This window comes from Piliocolobus tephrosceles, chromosome 3 (assembly GCF_002776525.5).
Source record: "Piliocolobus tephrosceles isolate RC106 chromosome 3, ASM277652v3, whole genome shotgun sequence".
NCBI classification, from domain to species: domain Eukaryota; kingdom Metazoa; phylum Chordata; class Mammalia; order Primates; family Cercopithecidae; genus Piliocolobus; species Piliocolobus tephrosceles.
Window position 1 is genome coordinate 45,756,255 of NC_045436.1, and position 17,918 is coordinate 45,774,172.

A 17,918-nucleotide genomic window follows, 5' to 3' on the forward strand; every position below is an offset into this window, starting at 1 on the left:
GCCACATACGCACAAATACCACATACACACACCACATATGCACACATACCACATACGCACACATACACATCACATACACACACATACCACATACGCACACATGCACATGACATATGCACACATCCACATCACATACACACACATACCATATGTGCACACATACCACATATGCACACATACCACATATGCACACATACCACATATACACACATACACATCACATACACACACATACCACATATGCACACATACCACATACGCCCACACACCACATATGCACACATACCACATATGCCCACATACACATCACATAGACACACACCACATATGCACACATACCACATACGCACACATACCACACACACACACACATATTTAAACTAATTTCGTTCTCACAATGGCATTTCAAGGCAGGAATTATTGTACAGAGGAGAAAACCAAGGTACACTTTATTTATCTGTAAACCTCTGCTATGCAGAAATTCAGGAGGAGCTTCCGGACCCTTAATTTTAAAATAAGACCAATAATACAACACTTACCACATAGCAATTCTCTAAAGATTATGTAAGATGTATACAAAAGCACTTAGCTCAGGCACTTGAGGGATGTGAGAGAAATCTGTCCTTCGCGGTGTGCTTTATGGTCCGCTCAGTCACCTCATTCTTAATCCCTTTCTCCACTTCTATTTTATACAGAAATTGTGAGCATATCAGCATCAAGTACCACTGTTCCGGCAATGCACACTTCCACCTCTTCTTTGGTCCCAGGGAGTTATGTCTCATCACAGCCAAATGGTTTGTTTTTATTTTTTATTTTTAAATGGTGACTCCACAATCATTTTTGTGATGTAACCCTATTTTAGGGGACCTGTCACTGCAGGGAAACTGACAAACACTGAGAAATGTGAGCTAAGTAGACACAGCCTACTAAGTAGACACAATTCCTACTACGGAGGAATTCTTGCCTCTGAAATATCTTACAGAAATAATACTGTGAGTTAAAGAAATTAAAACAAGGTGGCAAAGCACAGAAATGATGCGTGTGACCATGACATAGTGGACCAGGTAAAGGGGACCTAATAGTGCAGTGTCACGGAGGGTCTGCGGGCAAACTGAGTTCAGCTCAGACCTGGGCTCAGCTCTATCCCAGCTGCTGACCCAGGGTGAGTTGCCCTGCAGGGTTTCTATCCCATTAATTTTAAAATGGGGCCAATAACACAGTAGTTATCTCACAGCGTTTCTCTAAAGGCTAAATAAGAAGATGTATCTAAAAGAGCTTAGATCAGAGGCTCACACATTCTCAGTGGCTGATAAACAATAAGCAAAGCTGTGTGCTGGGATAAGAGTAATCTGGTGGCAGTCCCTCTTGTTAGTTTTCAGGGGAGAAGAAATTCTGGAGCTGCTGGCAGGGATGTGGGAGAATTTGTCTTTCATGATACGCTTTGTGTCCACGCCTCATTCTTGATCCCTTTCTCAACTTATCTTGTATGCAGATAAGTACAAATGGGACATACATCCAACCTCTCCTAGTGCTCATGAAGTTTTGGAATTTCCTGGTAGAAACCATTACCCTCCAGAAGAGGAAAACAGTATGTTCTTAGTTTTAAATAGTTGCTCTGGAGTCACTGTTGTGATTGAACTATATTTACACGAACTGTAACTCATGAAAGTTCTCAAACTTTTGTGACAGAAAACCCATCTGTTTTACCCCAAAGCCCATATAGCACCCACAACTATTAACTGTGACCAAGAAAGAGAAGGCAAGCCCCAATTAACCTTTGTACATAAAGCCTAAAGAATAAAAAAAAAAGTACCTGAATCCTCAATCATGTGATACAACATAGTATATACTATGTAATTTGTAATAATTAAACGCTAGAAAATTGTGTGGCTTTGGGAGTAAGAGAGCTTCAAGACCTAAAATGGCAAGTGGAGACAGAGACAAAAGTAAGATGTGGGCTGACAGGGAAGGTTAGCACAGGTGGAATAGTAAGGCACCTATGGGCACTATTGCCAAGTATATGCCATACACATACGGCAATATGTGTATTGCCAAGTCTCTAAAAAAGAGAGACTATTGGCAAAAGCTCAGATGAGACATAGTAACAGTTTAGATTCAGACAGTGGCTGTGGCATAAATCTGGAAAATTGATAGCACATGCCCCCTCCTTGCATGGGACTGGCATCTGTGTGGAGTAATGGCTCCATATGCCTCCTTTCTTCCCATTATTCTTACATTTTTTAAAAAATATGTTGCTTCTTGTGTAAGTCAATAAGTGATTCTTCCAATACTTTCTCATTCCTTTCCCCTCAGTTATGAGATAATTTGCTTATTTCTCATCCATGAATACTTGTTGGGTCATTAAAAGTAGATACTGAAATTATTAATGGTAAGACTGACACATTACATCATAAAATTTACTAGCTAGATGTTGAAAGTTGGCCAACAACTCTCAAAATCTGATTAAGAAAAGGAAACCCACAAAATAGTTTAATTCCAAAATGATTTTTTTTTTTTTTGCACATACCTTACTTGTTTGGACTTAACATTGAAATTTTGCTTTATAGGAAAACGGGAACAACTTGTCCATGAATTCTCTGAACTAGGTATGTTAATATTCGACAAATAATAAAAGTCATTCCATTTTAAACTATCCATTGCTTGTTTCAAATGCCTAAGAAAATGTATCAATCTTAAAACAGAAGAGCGTATGTTGTTTACTTTATTCATACAAAATTATAAAGGCAAAGAAAATATTCTCTTTTAAAATTAAATTAGGCATTTCTTATTTTTAAAAACATTTTGGGGGCCAGGAGCAGTGGCTCATGCTTGTTATCCCAGAGCTTTGGGAGGCCGAGCCTGGCTAATCACTTGAGCCCAGGAATTTGAGAACAGCCTGGGCAATATGGCGAAATCCGTCTCTACAAAAAATACAAAATTAGCTGGAATGGGGCATGCACCTGTAGTCCCAGCTACTTGGGAGGCTGGCTGAGGTGGGAGGATCGATTGCCTGAGCCTGGGAGTTTGAGGTTGCAGTGAGCTATGACTGTACCACTGTACTCTAGTCTTGGTGACCAAGTAAGACCCTGTCTCAGAAACAAATACATAAGTAAATAAAAATAAATAAAAACATTTTGGAAATAGAAATACATAATTTGGTAATAGTTTTTCTCTTAAGTTAGATGTTTTACCTTTCTAACCAACCCTGAGTAGTTGAAAAAAGCCTCATAAGAGCTTATAAAACAAATGAAATTCCCTCTTCCTTACCGTAAAGAGCCAGGCATTTAAAATCACCTAATTAACTGGTACTGTATTTCAAAGTTAAATCTCAGCCTTGATTCATTTTTGGCCCAATGCAACCACTTAGGGGCCATCTTGACAACCTCTGCTGAAGGGACATCCCTTCCCCTCACTTGAGTATCACTGTGTATGCTCATTTGCTATTCTGCATTCTAACCCTTCCTTGACACTTGGCTGTGTCCACAGCTCACAGGGTAAAAAGCACATCATAGAACTTCATCACTATCACATACATTCAAGCTAAGTGGTCAAGAAAGCTGGGCAACACCAGCAAGAGGAAATGCTACTTTTACTTTTTATCAATAATAGGGCTTTTAAATATTAATTAGGCAAATAAACGAGCCATTTTACCTTTATGTCTAGCCTTCCATTCTATTTACTTCATCGGGAAGCACTACAAATATGCTATAAATATGGAACTATCTCTAAATTAATTTATTTCAATTGTTTCATTCCCAAATATAAAAGACGGAAAAAGCATTTTAGCGACTATATTGGAGACTATGCATAAGAATATTGTGAAAGGAATAAAGCTTAGAATATAGATGACCTGCATTATAGTTATAATTCTAGTTTTAACTAGTTGTCTGACCAAGGCTAAGTTAACCTTATTCAGCTTCTTTTCTTCATTTGTAAACTGTTTATACCAGTTTATTTCCAAAAGTATGATTCTATGATCTGCTCAATGTTCTTTTATACATCAAGACATTATTTTCTCTCATAACGTCCAAATTTTCAGAGAATTTGTGTTTTTTTCCCCCATATCTGAGTAGAAGGTCCACTGAGTTCTTATCTACAGTTACAGTAGTGAAGAACGCTGGGTCTGGAATCAGAAGCCTCAGGTCTTAGTTCTGTCATCAACTAGTTGTGCGACCTTGGACAAAAGACTTGATCACTCACAGTCCCAGTTTCCCACATGGTTACTGTAAAGCACACAATTTTTAAAAAGACAAAATATACATAATAGTATATTAATTGTACTTTCTATTAAAAGGCAAAGTGATGTTACCCTGATTTTATCTGTCTTATTTTTCAATTGCTATGTGGTCATTTATTTCAGGCTGTCATAATTTTGCTGCTCTCTTTATCTCCTGTAGTGATAGCACTCATTATTTTTGGGGTGATGGCTGTTGTCATTGGAACGATCCTCTTTATTTCTTACTGTATTCGCCGACTAAGAAAGGTGAGAATTCAGTTTTTAATTTTGCTCTAAATACCAATGTGAACAGCTCTAGGAGGGTTTATTCTTCTGAGTTCAGTTAAACTCAAAAGAGAAACAGAACTGCATAACATTCCATCTTTTTCAACTGGACACATAGAAGTCACTGTGTTACTCTAGCAGATTTTTTTTTTATGCATTTGCCCAATTAAAGGGAACCTCTAAATATAAATCTATCCCCAATTTTCCCAATGAAAGTTCTCCCTAAGTTTTTGTCTAACTTGCTTTCACATATTTTGATGGATATTGAGGAAATATTAAGATTCTACTTATAGTATTTACCCTATTTGTGTATAAAATATTTAAAAGAATTTATTTACATACGTTTAAAACTTTGGGGGAGGCTAAGGCAGGAGGATTGCTTAAGCTCAGGAGTTTGAAACCAGCCTGAGCAACAAGGTGAAACCTAGTCTATATAAAAAATATGAAAATTAGAAAGGTGTGGTGGTGCACATGTGTAGTATCAGCTACTCAGGGGACTGAAGTGGGAGGATTCGTTGAGCCTGGGAAATCAAGGCTGCAGTGAGCTGTGATCATGCTACTGCACTCCAGCCTGGGCAACACAGTGAGACCCTGTCTCAATAAATACATAAATAAATAAATAAAAATAAACAAAATAAAACATTTGCTTTTCTTAATTCTCACGTATTCTGAAACAAATTTTTCAAATTTCCACCCATGAATTCTCAACATCAGTGATTTATTTTGAATCACTAATGCTTTTTTTTAAACACATTTTTTTTTGAGACAGAGTTTCCCTCTGTCACCCAGGCTTGAGGGCAAAGTGGCGCAATCTCTGCTCACTGCAGCCTCCGCCTCCCGGGTTCAAGTGATTCTCGTGCTTCAGCCTCTGCAGCAGTTGGGACTACAGGTGCGGGCCACCATGCCTGGTTAATTTTTGTGTTTTTTTAATAGTAGAGATGGGGTTTCGCTGTGTTGGCCAGGCTGGTTTCAAACTCCGGATCTCAAGTGATCCACCTGCCTTAGTCTCCAAAGTGCTGGGATTACAGGCATGAGCCACCACGCCCAGCCCATTAATGCTATTTTTAAATACATACAACATAGCTTATCGAAGTGTATAACTTTTGCTATCACTTTCTATTCACGATATTTAAGACACAATGTGTGTGTGTATTTATGATGCTGTCACTGTCTCTGTAATCCTAGAAGTGCTTAGTCACATGAGATTGGTACAGTTGTGTTTTCATTCATCCTCTATTCTTAATCTCTCTTTGTGACTTTTGAGACCAAAACCACTATATAATTCTTTTAAAAGGCTGAGAGGTGTAACAACACTGCGATTGTGGGGCCATCAGAAGAATGATAATAATATCTACATTAAGTTCCTTTGCCTCTTTTCTTTTTTTAACTGCTTCTAACAGTTAACTTCTATAATCATCCAATTCTATAATTGATTTTCATTATTATATGTAAATATGTCTTCCTTAAATAATACTTTTTATTAATCAAAGAAAAATAACTGAGAATGCCTACTCTTGTATGAGATTTTTCATAAGGACTTTAATATAAGATAACTTCTCTTGCCTGGAGTATAAAAGAGAAAAATCATCTTACACAGGCATATATGGCAAAGTGGGTTGTCTTCTCTCTTGGTCAATGTTCTAAAACCTGAAAAAGTCAAGGAAATATTTAGTTGACAAAATTCAGAGAATTTTCTAAATGTATATGGATGAATTTTGTCCTGGTCAACATGATGCAAAGATCGCACACTTTATTTTTAGTTTCACTTTCACTATTTATTACAACAGGGAAATATGTAAGTATCAGTGTTTGACGTGATATTTCTCCTACTGAAATACCAAATACTATAGAGGAACACAAATACAAGTTTAAATCAATGCTTATAAATACTAGTAACTAGTAACAACAACAAAATATCTGCAAAGGGGATTTCAACCAAAAGAAAAAAAATTTAGAAAAAAATATTTCTAAGCTGAAGCATTTTACTTTTTACTGTCTTAAGGTGAGAAAATTGTGTTATTAATATTTTTCTGGTATTTCTTCATAGAAAAGCCCATCTGATGTACAACCTCTCCCCCCACCTGACGCAGAGGTGCCTTTAAGTTCTGTTGAAATAGAAAATCCAGGTTGGTGTTAATATTTGCAGTTCCTTTTGCCTTTTAGGAAAAACAAACAAACTAGTGAGTTACTTCTTTCTGATTTGAGGGAGGGGAAAACTAGTTATGATTCATTTCTATTCTATTTCATTAATTCTACCTCTGATTTTTTAGAAATGTAAGAGTTTGTCTGCAGCATAGTGAGATTCTCTTTTAGACACAACATGTTTTGTTTTGTTTTTAAAAAAGACTCAATCAAATAGTAAAAGCAAAAGAGAAAACCAGGTGTACTTCTTATTTCCCAAACTGCAAAGTTATGTGTGTAGGAGACTCTATGGTCAGTATGGTGTAGTGTAGTGTAATAGCCCCAGATCTGAAATCAGACTTGGATTTGAATCCATGCTTCAACGCCTATTAGCTGTGTAACCCTGAGCAAGCTACTAAACCTCTGTTAATATGGAGATAATGATAGTGTCAATCTCACAGAGTTTAATGAGAATTAAATGAGCTACAACCGGTAAAGCATTTTAAACCATTCGTGGCCATAAGTCCTCACGCTTGTTAGCTGTTATCAATATAGCAGGTGTCACTCCCAAATGACCTCCTGTGCACACTGGCAAGCCATCTGGCACATGCTTTCATCTCCACTCCCAGGTGCTAAGTAGATACAAAACATGTGAAAGGCTGTAGATATATTTTGTTTATCCAGAACAGTACTGAACCACACACAGCTTTTTGAAAAGAACATTTATTGTCAACCTTTAAAAGTGGGAAATTGTTACATTTTATTTTATTTATTATACTTTAAGTTCTAGGGTACATGTGCACAACATGCAGGTTTATTACATATGTATACATGTGCCATGTTGGTGTGCTGTACCCATTAACTCGTCATTTACATTAGGTATATCTCCTAACGCTATCCCTCACCACTCTCCCCACCTCACGACAGGCGCCAGTGTGTGATGTTCCCCACCCTGTGTCCAAGTGTTCTCATTGTTCAATTCCCACCTATGAGTGAGAACATGCTGTCTTTGGTTTTCTGTCCTTGCAATAGTTTGCTCAGAATGATGGTTTCCAGCTTCATCCACGTCCCTACAAAGGACATGAGCTCATCCTTTTTTATGGCTGCATAGTATTCCATGGTGTATATGTACCACATTTTCTTAATCCAGTCTGTCACTGATGGACATTTGGGTTGGTTCCAAGTCTTTGCTATTGTGAATAGTGCCACGATAAACATACGTGTGCATGTGTCTTTATAGCAGCATGATTTATAATCCTTTGGGTATATAACCAGTAATGGGATGGCAGCATCAAACGGTATTTCTAGTTCTAGATCCTTGAGGAATTGCCACGCTGTCTTCCACAATAGTTAAACTAGTTTACAGTTGCACCAATAGTGTAAAAGTGTACCTATTTCTCCACATCCTCTTCAGCACCTGTTGTTTCCTTTTAATGATCACCATTCTAACTGGTGTGAGATGGTATCTCATTGTGGTTTTGATTTACATTTCTCTGATGGCCGTGATGATGAGCATTTTTTCATGTGTCTGTTGGCTGCATAAATGTCTGCTTTTCTGAAGTGTCTGTTCATATCCTTTGCCCACTTTTTGATGGGGTTGTTTGATTTTTTCTTGTAAATTTAAGTTCTTTGTAGATTCTGGATATTAGTCCTTTGTCAGATGGATACATTGTAAAAATTTTCTCCCATTCTGTAGGCTGCCTGTTCACTTTGATGGTAGTTTGTTTTGCTGTGCAGAAGCTCTTTAGTTTAATTAGATCCCATTTGTCAATTTTGGCTTTTGTTGCCATTGCTTTTGGTATTTTAGTCATGAAGTCCTTGGTCATGCCTATATACTGAATGGTATTGCCTAAGTTTTCTTCCACGGTTTTTAGGATTTTAGGTCTAACATTTAAGTCTTTAATTGATCTTGAATTAATTTTTTATATGGTATAAGGAAGGGATCCAGTTTCAGATTTTTACCTATGGCTAGCCAGTTTTCCCATCACCATTTGTTATATAGGGAATCCTTTTCCCATTGCTTGTTTTTGTCAGGTTTGTCAAAGGTCAGATGGTTGTAGATGTGTGGTGGTATTTCTGAGGCCTCTGTTCTGCTCCATTGGTCTATATCTCTGTTTTGGTACCAGTACCATGCTGTTTTGGTTACCGTAGCCTTGCAGTATAGTTTGAAGTTATGTAGCGTGACGTCTCCAGCTTTGTTCTTTTGGCTTAGGATTGTCTTGGCAATGCGGGATCTTTTTTGGTTTCATATGACCTTTAAAGTAGTTTTTTCCAATTCTGTGAAGTAAGTCATTGGTAGCTTGATAAGGATGGCAGTGGATCTATAAATTACCTTGGGCAGTATGGCCATTGTCACGACATTGATTCTTTCTATCCATGAGCATGGAATCTTCTTCCATTTGTTTGTGTCCTCTTTTATTTTGTTGATCAGCGGTTTGTAGTTCTCCTTGAAGAGGCCTTCACATCCCTTGTGAGTTGGATTCCTAGGTATTTTATTCTCTTTGAAGCAATTGTGAATGGGAGTTCACTCATAATTTGGCTCTCTGTTTGCCTGTTATTGGTGTAGAGAATGCTTGTGATTTTTGCACTTGATTTTTGTATCCTGAGACTTTGCTGAAGTTGCTCATCAGCTTAAGGAGATTTTTGGGCTGAGATGATGGGGTTTTCTAAATATATAATCATGTCATCTGCAAACAGGGACAATTTGACTTCCTCTTTTCCTAACTGAATACCCTTTATTTCTTTCTCCTGCCTCATTGCACTAGCCAGAACTTCCAATACCATGTTGAATAGGAGTGGTGAGAGAGGGCATCCCTGTCTTGTGTCAGTTTTCAAAGGGAATGCTTCCAGGTTTTGCCCATTCAGTATGATATTGGCTGTGGGTTTGTCATAAATAGCTTTTATTATTTTGAGATATGTCCCATCAATAAGTAGTTTATTAAGAGTTTTTAGCAGAAGGGCTGTTTAATTTTGTTGAAGGCCTTTTCTGCATCTATTGAGATAATCATGTGGTTTTTGTCTTTGGTTCTGTTTATATGATGGATTACGTTTATTCATTTGCCAATGTTGGACCAGTCTTGCATCCCAGCCGTGATGCCAACTTGATCATAGTGGATAAGCTTTTTGATGTGCTGCTGGATTTGGTTTGCCAGTATATTGAGGATTTTTGCATCAATGTTCATCAAGGATATTGGTCTAAAATTCTGTTTTGTGTGTGTGTGTGTCTTTGTTACCAGGCTTTGATATCAGGATGATGCTGGCCTCATCAAATGAGCTAGGGAGGATTCCCTCTTTTTCTATTGATTGGAATAGTTTCAGAAGGAATACTACCAGCTCCTCTTTGTACCTCTGGTAGAATTCCACTGTGAATCCATCTGGTCCTGGCTGGATTAATTATTAATTAGGCTATTAGTTATTAATTATTGCCTCAATTTCAGAGCCTGTTATTGGTCTATTCAGGGATTCAACTTCTTCCTGGTTAAGTCTTGGAAGGGTGTATGTGTACAGGAATTTATCCATTTCTTCTAGATTTTCTAGTTTATTTGCATAGAGGTGTTTATAGTATTCTCTGATGGTAGTTTGTATTTCTGTGGGTCAGTGGTGATATCCTCTTCATCATTTTTTATTGCAACTATTTGATTCTTCTCTATTTTCTTCATTAGTCTTGCTAGCAGTCTACCAGTTTTGCTAATCTTTTCAAAAAACCAGTTCCTGGATTCACTGATTTTTTTGAAGTGTTTTTTGTGTCTCTAACTCCTTCAATTCTGCTCTGATCTTAGTTGTTTCTTGCCTTCTACTAGCTTTTGAATGTGTTTGCTCTTGCTTCTCTAGTTCTTTTAATTGTGATGTTAGGGTGTCAATTTTAGATCTTTCCTGCTTTCTCTTGTGGGCATTTAGTGCTATAAATTTCCCTCTACACACTGCTTTAAATGTGTCCCAGAGATTCTGGTATGTTGTGTCTTTTTTCTCATTGATCTCAAAGAACATTTTTATTTCTGCCTTCATTTCATTATGTACCCAGTAGTCATTCAGGAGCAGGTTGTTCAGTTTCCATGTAGTTGAGCAGTTTTGAGTGAGTTTCTTAATCCTGAGTTCTAGTTTGATTGCACCGTGGTCTGAGAGACAGTTTGTTATCATCTCTGTTCTTTTACATTTGCTGAAGAGTGCTTTACTTCCAACTATGTGGTTAATTTTGGAATAATTGCAATGTGGTGCTGAGAAGAATGTATATTCTGTTGATTTGCAGTGGAGAGTTCTGTAGACATCTATTAGGTCCACTTGGTACAGAGTTGAGCTCAATTCCTGGATATCTTTGTTAACTTTCTGTCTCGTTGATCTGTCTAATGTTGACAGTGGGGTGTTATAGTCTCCCATTATTATTGTGTGGGAGGCTAAATCTCTTTGGAGGTCTCTAAGGATTTGCTTTATGAATCTGGGTGCTCCTGTATTAGGTGCATATATATTTAGAATAGTTAGCTCTTCTTGTTGAATTGATCCCTTCACTATTAGGTAATGGCCTTCTTTGTCTCTTTTGATCTTTGTTGGTTTAAAGTCTGTTTTATCAGAGACTAGGATTGCAACCCCTGCTTTTTGTTTTCCATTTGCTTGGTAGATCTTCCTCCATTCCTTTATTTTGAGCCTATGTGTGTCTCTGCACATGAGATGGGTCTCCTGAATACAGCACACTGATGGGTCTTGACTCATTATCCAATTTGCCAGTCTGAGTCTTTTAATTGGAGTATTTAGCCCATTTACAGTTAAGGTTAATATTGTTATGTTTGAATTTGATCCTATCATTATGATGTTAGCTCATTATTTTGCTTGTTACTTGATGCAGTTTCTTCCTAGCATTGATGGTCTTTTGAATTTGACATGTTTTTGCAGTGGCTGGTACCAGTTGTTCCTTTCCATGTTTAGTGCTTCCTTCAGGAGCTCTTGTAAGGCAGGCCTGGTGGTGACAAAATCTCTCAGCATTTGCTTATCTGTACAGGATTTTATTTCTCCTTCACTTATGAAGCTTTGTTTGGCTGGATATAAAATTCTGAGTTGAAAATTATTTTCTTTAAGTATGTTGAATATTGGCCCCCACTCTCTTCTGGTTTGTAGAGTTTCTGCCTAGAGATCTGCTGTTAGTCTGATGGGGTTCCCTTTGTGGGTAACCCGACCTTTCTCTCTGGCTCCTCTTAACATTTTTTTCTTCTTTTCAACTTGGATGAATCTGACAATTATGTGTCTTGGAGTTGCTCTTCTCGAGGAGTATCTTTGTGGTGTCCTCTGTATTTCCTGAACTTGAATGTTGGCCTGCCTTGCTAGGTTAGGGAAGTTCTCCTGGATAATATCCTGAAGAGTGCTTTCCAACTTAGTTCCATTCTCCCCGTCACTTTCAGGTACACCAATCAGACATAGATTTGGTCTTTTCACATAGTCCCCTATTTCTTGGAGGATTTGTTCATTTCTTTTTACTCCTTTTCCACTAAACTTCTCTTCTCACTTGCTTTTATTCATTTTATCTTCAATCACTGATACCCTTTCTTCCACTTGATCAAATCAGCTACTGAAGCTTGTGCATGCATCACATAGTTCTCGTGCCATGGTTTGCAGCTCCATCAGATCATGTAAGGTCTTCTCTACACTGTTTATTCTAGTTAGCCATTTGTCTAATCTTTTTTCAAGGTTTTTAGCTTCTTTGTGATGGGTTCAAACATCTTCCTTTAGCTCAGTGAAGTTTGTTATTACTAATCATCTGAAGCCTTCTTCTCTCAACTCATCAAAGTCATTCTCCATCCAGCTTTCTTCCATTGCTGGCGAGGAGCTGCATTCCTTTGGAGGAGAAGAGGTACTCTGATTTTTAGAATTTTCAGTTTTTCTGCTCTGGTTTCTCCCCATCTTTGTGGTTTTATCTACCTTTGGTCTTTGATGATGGTGTTTTGGTGTGGATGTCCTTTCTGTTTGTTAGTTTTCCTTCTAACAGTCAGGACCCTCAGCTGCAGGTCTGTTGGAGTTTGCTGGAGGTCCACTCCAGACCCTGTTTGCATGGGTATCACCAGCAGAGGCTGCAGAACAACAAATATTGCAGAATAGCAAATGTTGCTGCCTGATCCTTCCTCTGGAAGCTTTGTCTCAGAGGTGCACCCAGTTGTATGAGGTGTCGGTCGCCCCCTACTGGGAGGTGTCTCCCAGTTAGGCTACTCAGAGGTCAGGGACCCACTTAAGGAGGCAGTTTGTCTGTTCTCAGATCTCAAACTCCATGCTAGGAGAACCACTACTCTCTTCAAAGCTGTCAGACAGGGACTTTTAAGTCTGCAGAAGTTTCTGCTGCCTTTTGTTCAGCTACGCCCTGCCCCCAGAGGTGGAGTCTACAGAGGCAGGCAGGCCTCCTTGAGCTGCGGTGGGCTCCACCCAGTTCAAGTTTCCCAGCTGCTTTACCTACTCAAGCTTCAGCAATGGTGGACGCCCCTCCCTCTGCCTTGCTGCTGCCTTGCAGTTGGATCTCAGACTGCTGTGCTAGTAGTGAGCAATGCTCCATGGGTGTGGGACCCTCAGAGCCAGGCGCAGGATATAATCTCCTGGTATGCCATTTGCTAAGACCATTGGAAAAGCACAGTATTAGGGTGGGAGTGTCCTGATTTTCCAGGTACCGTCTGTTCTGGCTTCCCTTGGCTAGGAAAGGGAATTCCCTTACCCCTTGTGCTTCCCAGGTGAGGGGATGCCCACCCTGCTCCATGGGCTGCACCCACTGCCCTACAAGCCCCAGTGAGATGAACCTGGTACCTCAGCTGGAAATGCAGAAATCACCCATCTTCTGCATCACTCAGGCTGGGAGCTGTAGACTGGAGCTGTTCCTATTCAGCCATCTTGGAACCTCCCTCCTGAAATTGTTACATTTTAAAAATCAGTTATTACTATTCCTTTGGGGAAAAATGTAAACTCCTAAAATGCTGAGAGCCTTCATACCATCATGAGAGCAATTCCTAAGAGCTGAGTAGTGGCTGCTACCTCCACTATTGGCTAAATACCTAGCCAATTGCATTTGCTTAATTCACTATGGCCCCTGGTATTAACTATATACAGAAAGTATACAGTTCCTATTAAACTTTGCCAGAAGCATAAATCCAAATGACATCCATTTTGGGAGATAGTCACCAAGAACAAGTCTCTGTAATGAGCTTTATTCCTTAAGCAAAAGAGATTTCATTCTGCCTTCCACAAAATCAGTTGGTTTTCTCCCATAATTTTCAAAATTCATGAAAGATCAGAGGTCCTGTATGCTTCTGGATTTCAGTTTTAACCCTGGACCACTCTAGGTTTTCTAGACTTTAAAGAGTCACAGAACACAGACTTTTAAAGATCCATCACAGCTACACAGGTTATATGCAGGATTTGCCACATCACATTATCATGTGAATTCTTAAAGCTTAACAATAATTGTTACATAAGTTTATAATCCTAAGAAGTTCCTGCTATGTGGAAATGAATGGCATAGATATGATTCTCAGCTAAAAGGATTAATAAAATCCAATCTGCAGGTACTTGAAACAACAAAAGTTTTTGAGTCATATACCAGATTCACTTCATTTACTAAGGTTATCTTGTTATTGGACTGGCAGCTGGAACAAGTATCTATAAAATATTCATTTTATCTGCATTCTGTCTGTTCCACAAAAAAAGTCTTGATGCAGTTTTTTAAATGTAGCAATTACAACCTAAAGCCTATTTTTTAAACTTAAATTTATATACACTTTTCGCTACTTATTTATTCTAGTGACAAATTTAGTGTTTAGTGTTTCCCCTGCCATTTTTTTTTCCACACAATCTTGAGCATCTCAAATATTGGGGACAATTTAATACACCACAGTGCATTAAGATATGCTTGTAGTTAGAACAGAAAACCAAACACCGCATGTTGTCACTCATAGGTGGGAATTGAACAATGAGATCCCTTGGACTCGGGAAGGGGAACATCACACACTGGGGTCTATTATGGGGATGGGGGAAAGGGGAAGGATGGCATTGGGAGTTACACCTGATGTAAATAACGAGTTGATGGGTGCTGACGAGTTGATGGGTGCAACACACCAACATGGCACAAGTATACATATGTAACAAACCTGCACGTTGTGCACATGTACCCTAGAACTTAAAGTATAATAATAAAAAATAAAAATAAAAAAATAAAATAAAAGATATCCTTGTAGATTAATTCAGTTAAGTGCAACAAACATTTGCTAAATGCATACAGTGGGGTAGACACCACACTCACATTAGACATACCAATATGAGTCTCCATCCTTTAGAAGCTGAGAGACTAATGGAAAAACAGAATGTCATTGCAGTGAACAAGTTCTACAGTAGTGGAGGCAATAGCTCCACTTGTCCCACAGATTGAGACAGGTATCAAAGGCTTCTGGAGATGAAATCACCTGGGATTAGCCTTAAAAGACAGATGAGGCCGGGCGTGGTGGCTCATGCCTGTAATCCCAGCACTTTGGGAGGCCGAGGCGGGCAGATCACAAGGTCAGGAGATTGAGACCATCCTGGCTAACACAGTGAAACCCCGTCTCTACTAAAAATACAAAAAATTAGCCTGGCATGATGGTGGGTGCCTGTAGTCCCAGCTACTCTGGAGGCAGAGGCAGGAGAATGGCGTGAACCCCAGAGGCAGAACTTGCAGTGAGCCGAGGTCACACCACTGCACTCCAGCCTGGGAGACAGAGTGGAACTCCGTCTCAAAAAAAAAAAAAAAAAAAAAAAAAAAAAAAAAAGGATGAATATTACCTAGGGCAGGGTTTTAGCAGAAGGACAGTCTGAGCGAATACAGGCATGGAAGACAGAGTATGTTTACTTAAAGAATTGTATGCATTTCCACATTAGCAGGATTGCTGCTTTGATTCTCTGTTCATGTTTCAAATATGTGTAATGACAGTGGAAAGTCTGAAGAACCAAACTTTAGGCTCACTTTATTTCCCCACATTTGTGCAAGTGAAGTTATTAAATGTCTTAGTATGTTAGTAAAACAGGTTATGAAATCTGCCTGTACCTCACAGAAAACATAGGAAAACACATTATTAAAGATTATTTAAAATGCTTTAGTCCTACTTTTATAGAATATAGCTCTAAATTAGTTTATAAGCCAAAGGCATAAGAGGTTAAAATGACAGTACTATCTCAACAAGAACTAATGATGTTAAGGAGTAATTAAAGTATAAATTGTTTTAACCTTCTAAAAGTGCACATGATCTGTGATTGGTGAAAAATGAGAATAAGCGAATCTGAGTCAGCTGCCCACTGTGGCATCCATATGTGTTCCACCAGCCTATTTCTCACAGGAGGATGTTTGAGATGCACAGTTCCCGTGGTGCCCAAATAGAAGAAGACTGGAAAAGCTCTGCCTCTGTAAGAGCAAGGGCTCCCCTCTCCCTTTCATGCACTTGCTAGGAACAACATAAATTCAACCTTCCAACCAGGAAAAGTGGAGCATCGGGTTTACTGGAGAAAACTAGCCCAGTGCCCTTCTTTCACACCCTAGAACCAGAGAGGAACTTGACCATAAACTTTTGTGCAGACTTCTCCTTGGGGAAAAAGAAAAAAAAAAAAAGTCATTATTAAAAAAGACATGACAGACTTAGAAACATAACTTAAATTTTAACATGCATATGTGATTCAACTTATCATTTACTGGCTTCACATTACATTTTGCCTCTATACAAGTGTGGCTATTAGTTTCTTATTTCTGTAGAAACTAGGAGCAGAGCAATTATATTTATTCTTTACCTAAGTCTTTTAGAATAGATATTCTAAGAAATTCTGTATTTTTCTTTACACGAAACTTCAATAGAGCTAATATGTAAGGAAAGTCCTTTCATTTCCTACTAATTACACTCAAGGACAACTCTGCAAGAATGTAGAGTCCTAAAATTTATACTGTGCATTAATTTCCTATTGTGCTTAAACATAACTATGTCTCATATTTCGGTCTTGTATTTTTTTTTACTATAGTCCTTCTAGAGGAAACTGATCAATGAGAATCTGTTCACCAAACCAAATGTGGAAAGAACACAAAGATGATGTAAGACTTCAGTCAAGTGAAAAATTAACATGTGGATTGGACACTCCAATAAATTATATACCTGCCTAAGTTGTATAATTTCAGAATGCAATTTTCATTATAATGAGTTCCAATGACTCAATGATGGGGAAAAAATCTCCGCTCATTATTTCAAGGTAAAGAACAAATGTTTCCTTGAATGCTTGCTTTTGTGTGTTAGCATAATTTTTAGAATTGATTGAGAATTCTGATCCAAAACTTTAGTTGAATTCATCTACATTTGTTTAATACTAACTTAATCTATTCTATTGTATTATAATGATGGTTCTGTCAAATGAAAGGCTTGAAATACCTAGACGAAGTTTAGGTTTTCTTCCTATTGTAAACTTTTGAGTCTGGTTTCATTGTTTTAAATAAATTAAGGGGACACTAAAGTCCTATCATTCATTTGCTTCATTGCTGAACAGGTAAGATATAATATTACATGAATGATTACTATATTTTGTTCACACTAATAAAGCTTGTGCTCAGAAATGCCATACACACACACATACACACATGCACACAAACACACACATTATCATTTAATGCACAAATCAATGCAAAAGGTTTTCCCATTAATATGAAATGTTACATATGGATAAATACCATATTTAAAATAATTTGTCTAACAGTAGAACTTTGTCAGAGCACTCACTGAAGCTTGCATTCCACTGAAAGAGTTATTTGTGTAAGTAGAGTATCCTGAGAAGGAAAATAACTTACGACCTTTCTTTACAACAGAAACTCAACTCTAAATTCAACAAAATGTGCAAACTGGACATGCAGGTGAATATTTTAATAGGTTACTATATGTTCTCAATTAAATTCTTTAATCTCTCCAGTCCCAGTTTCTCTTATTAATAAAACTTTGGAAATTTCTTTAAACCATTTACAGGAAATTTCTAGATATAGAGACTAAGGACTGTGACTATACAGCTGTCACTCTTAAGTTTAGTGAAACTTTTTAAGTTTAGTGAAACTTAAAAAGCAAAAACAAAAAACAAAAAAGACCTTCCTGTGATACTTTATTTCCTAACTAATAAAAATCTATATGACTTTTTATTGTTGTGTGATAACAAAGTAAGTTTTTTGTATTTTGTATACTTTCAGGCCTGGCAACTGAAATTTACCTTTTAATAAATTTAAAAATCTAAATTTTAACCTACTTGAATGCTCAGAAAGTGTTTTTGTACTAAAGTGACTACTTAA

The 17,918-nt window shown here is 37.9% G+C and overlaps 1 protein-coding gene across 13 annotated transcripts in view; it reads left to right on the forward strand.

The window, feature by feature from the left end:
* The window catches only part of GYPA (glycophorin A (MNS blood group)), a 38,036-nt gene extending 20,364 nt beyond the window's left edge, over positions 1-17,672 (forward strand). For 5 of the 13 annotated variants that reach the window (XM_023225988.3, XM_023225987.3, XM_023225982.3 and 2 more), the window contains 6 exons: positions 696-794; positions 1,493-1,588; positions 2,568-2,606; positions 4,398-4,483; positions 6,549-6,627; positions 16,619-17,672. In XM_023225988.3, the coding sequence (XP_023081756.2) occupies positions 737-794; positions 1,493-1,588; positions 2,568-2,606; positions 4,398-4,483; positions 6,549-6,627; positions 16,619-16,644 (384 nt within the window). In that variant the 5' untranslated portion in view covers positions 696-736 and the 3' untranslated portion in view covers positions 16,645-17,672. The remainder of the gene's footprint in view (positions 1-695; positions 795-1,492; positions 1,589-2,567; positions 2,607-4,397; positions 4,484-6,548; positions 6,628-16,618) is intronic. The other 8 variants (XM_023225990.3, XM_023225985.3, XM_023225983.2 and 5 more) reach the window with 2 other exon arrangements.
* Positions 17,673-17,918: the final 246 nt, after the last annotated feature.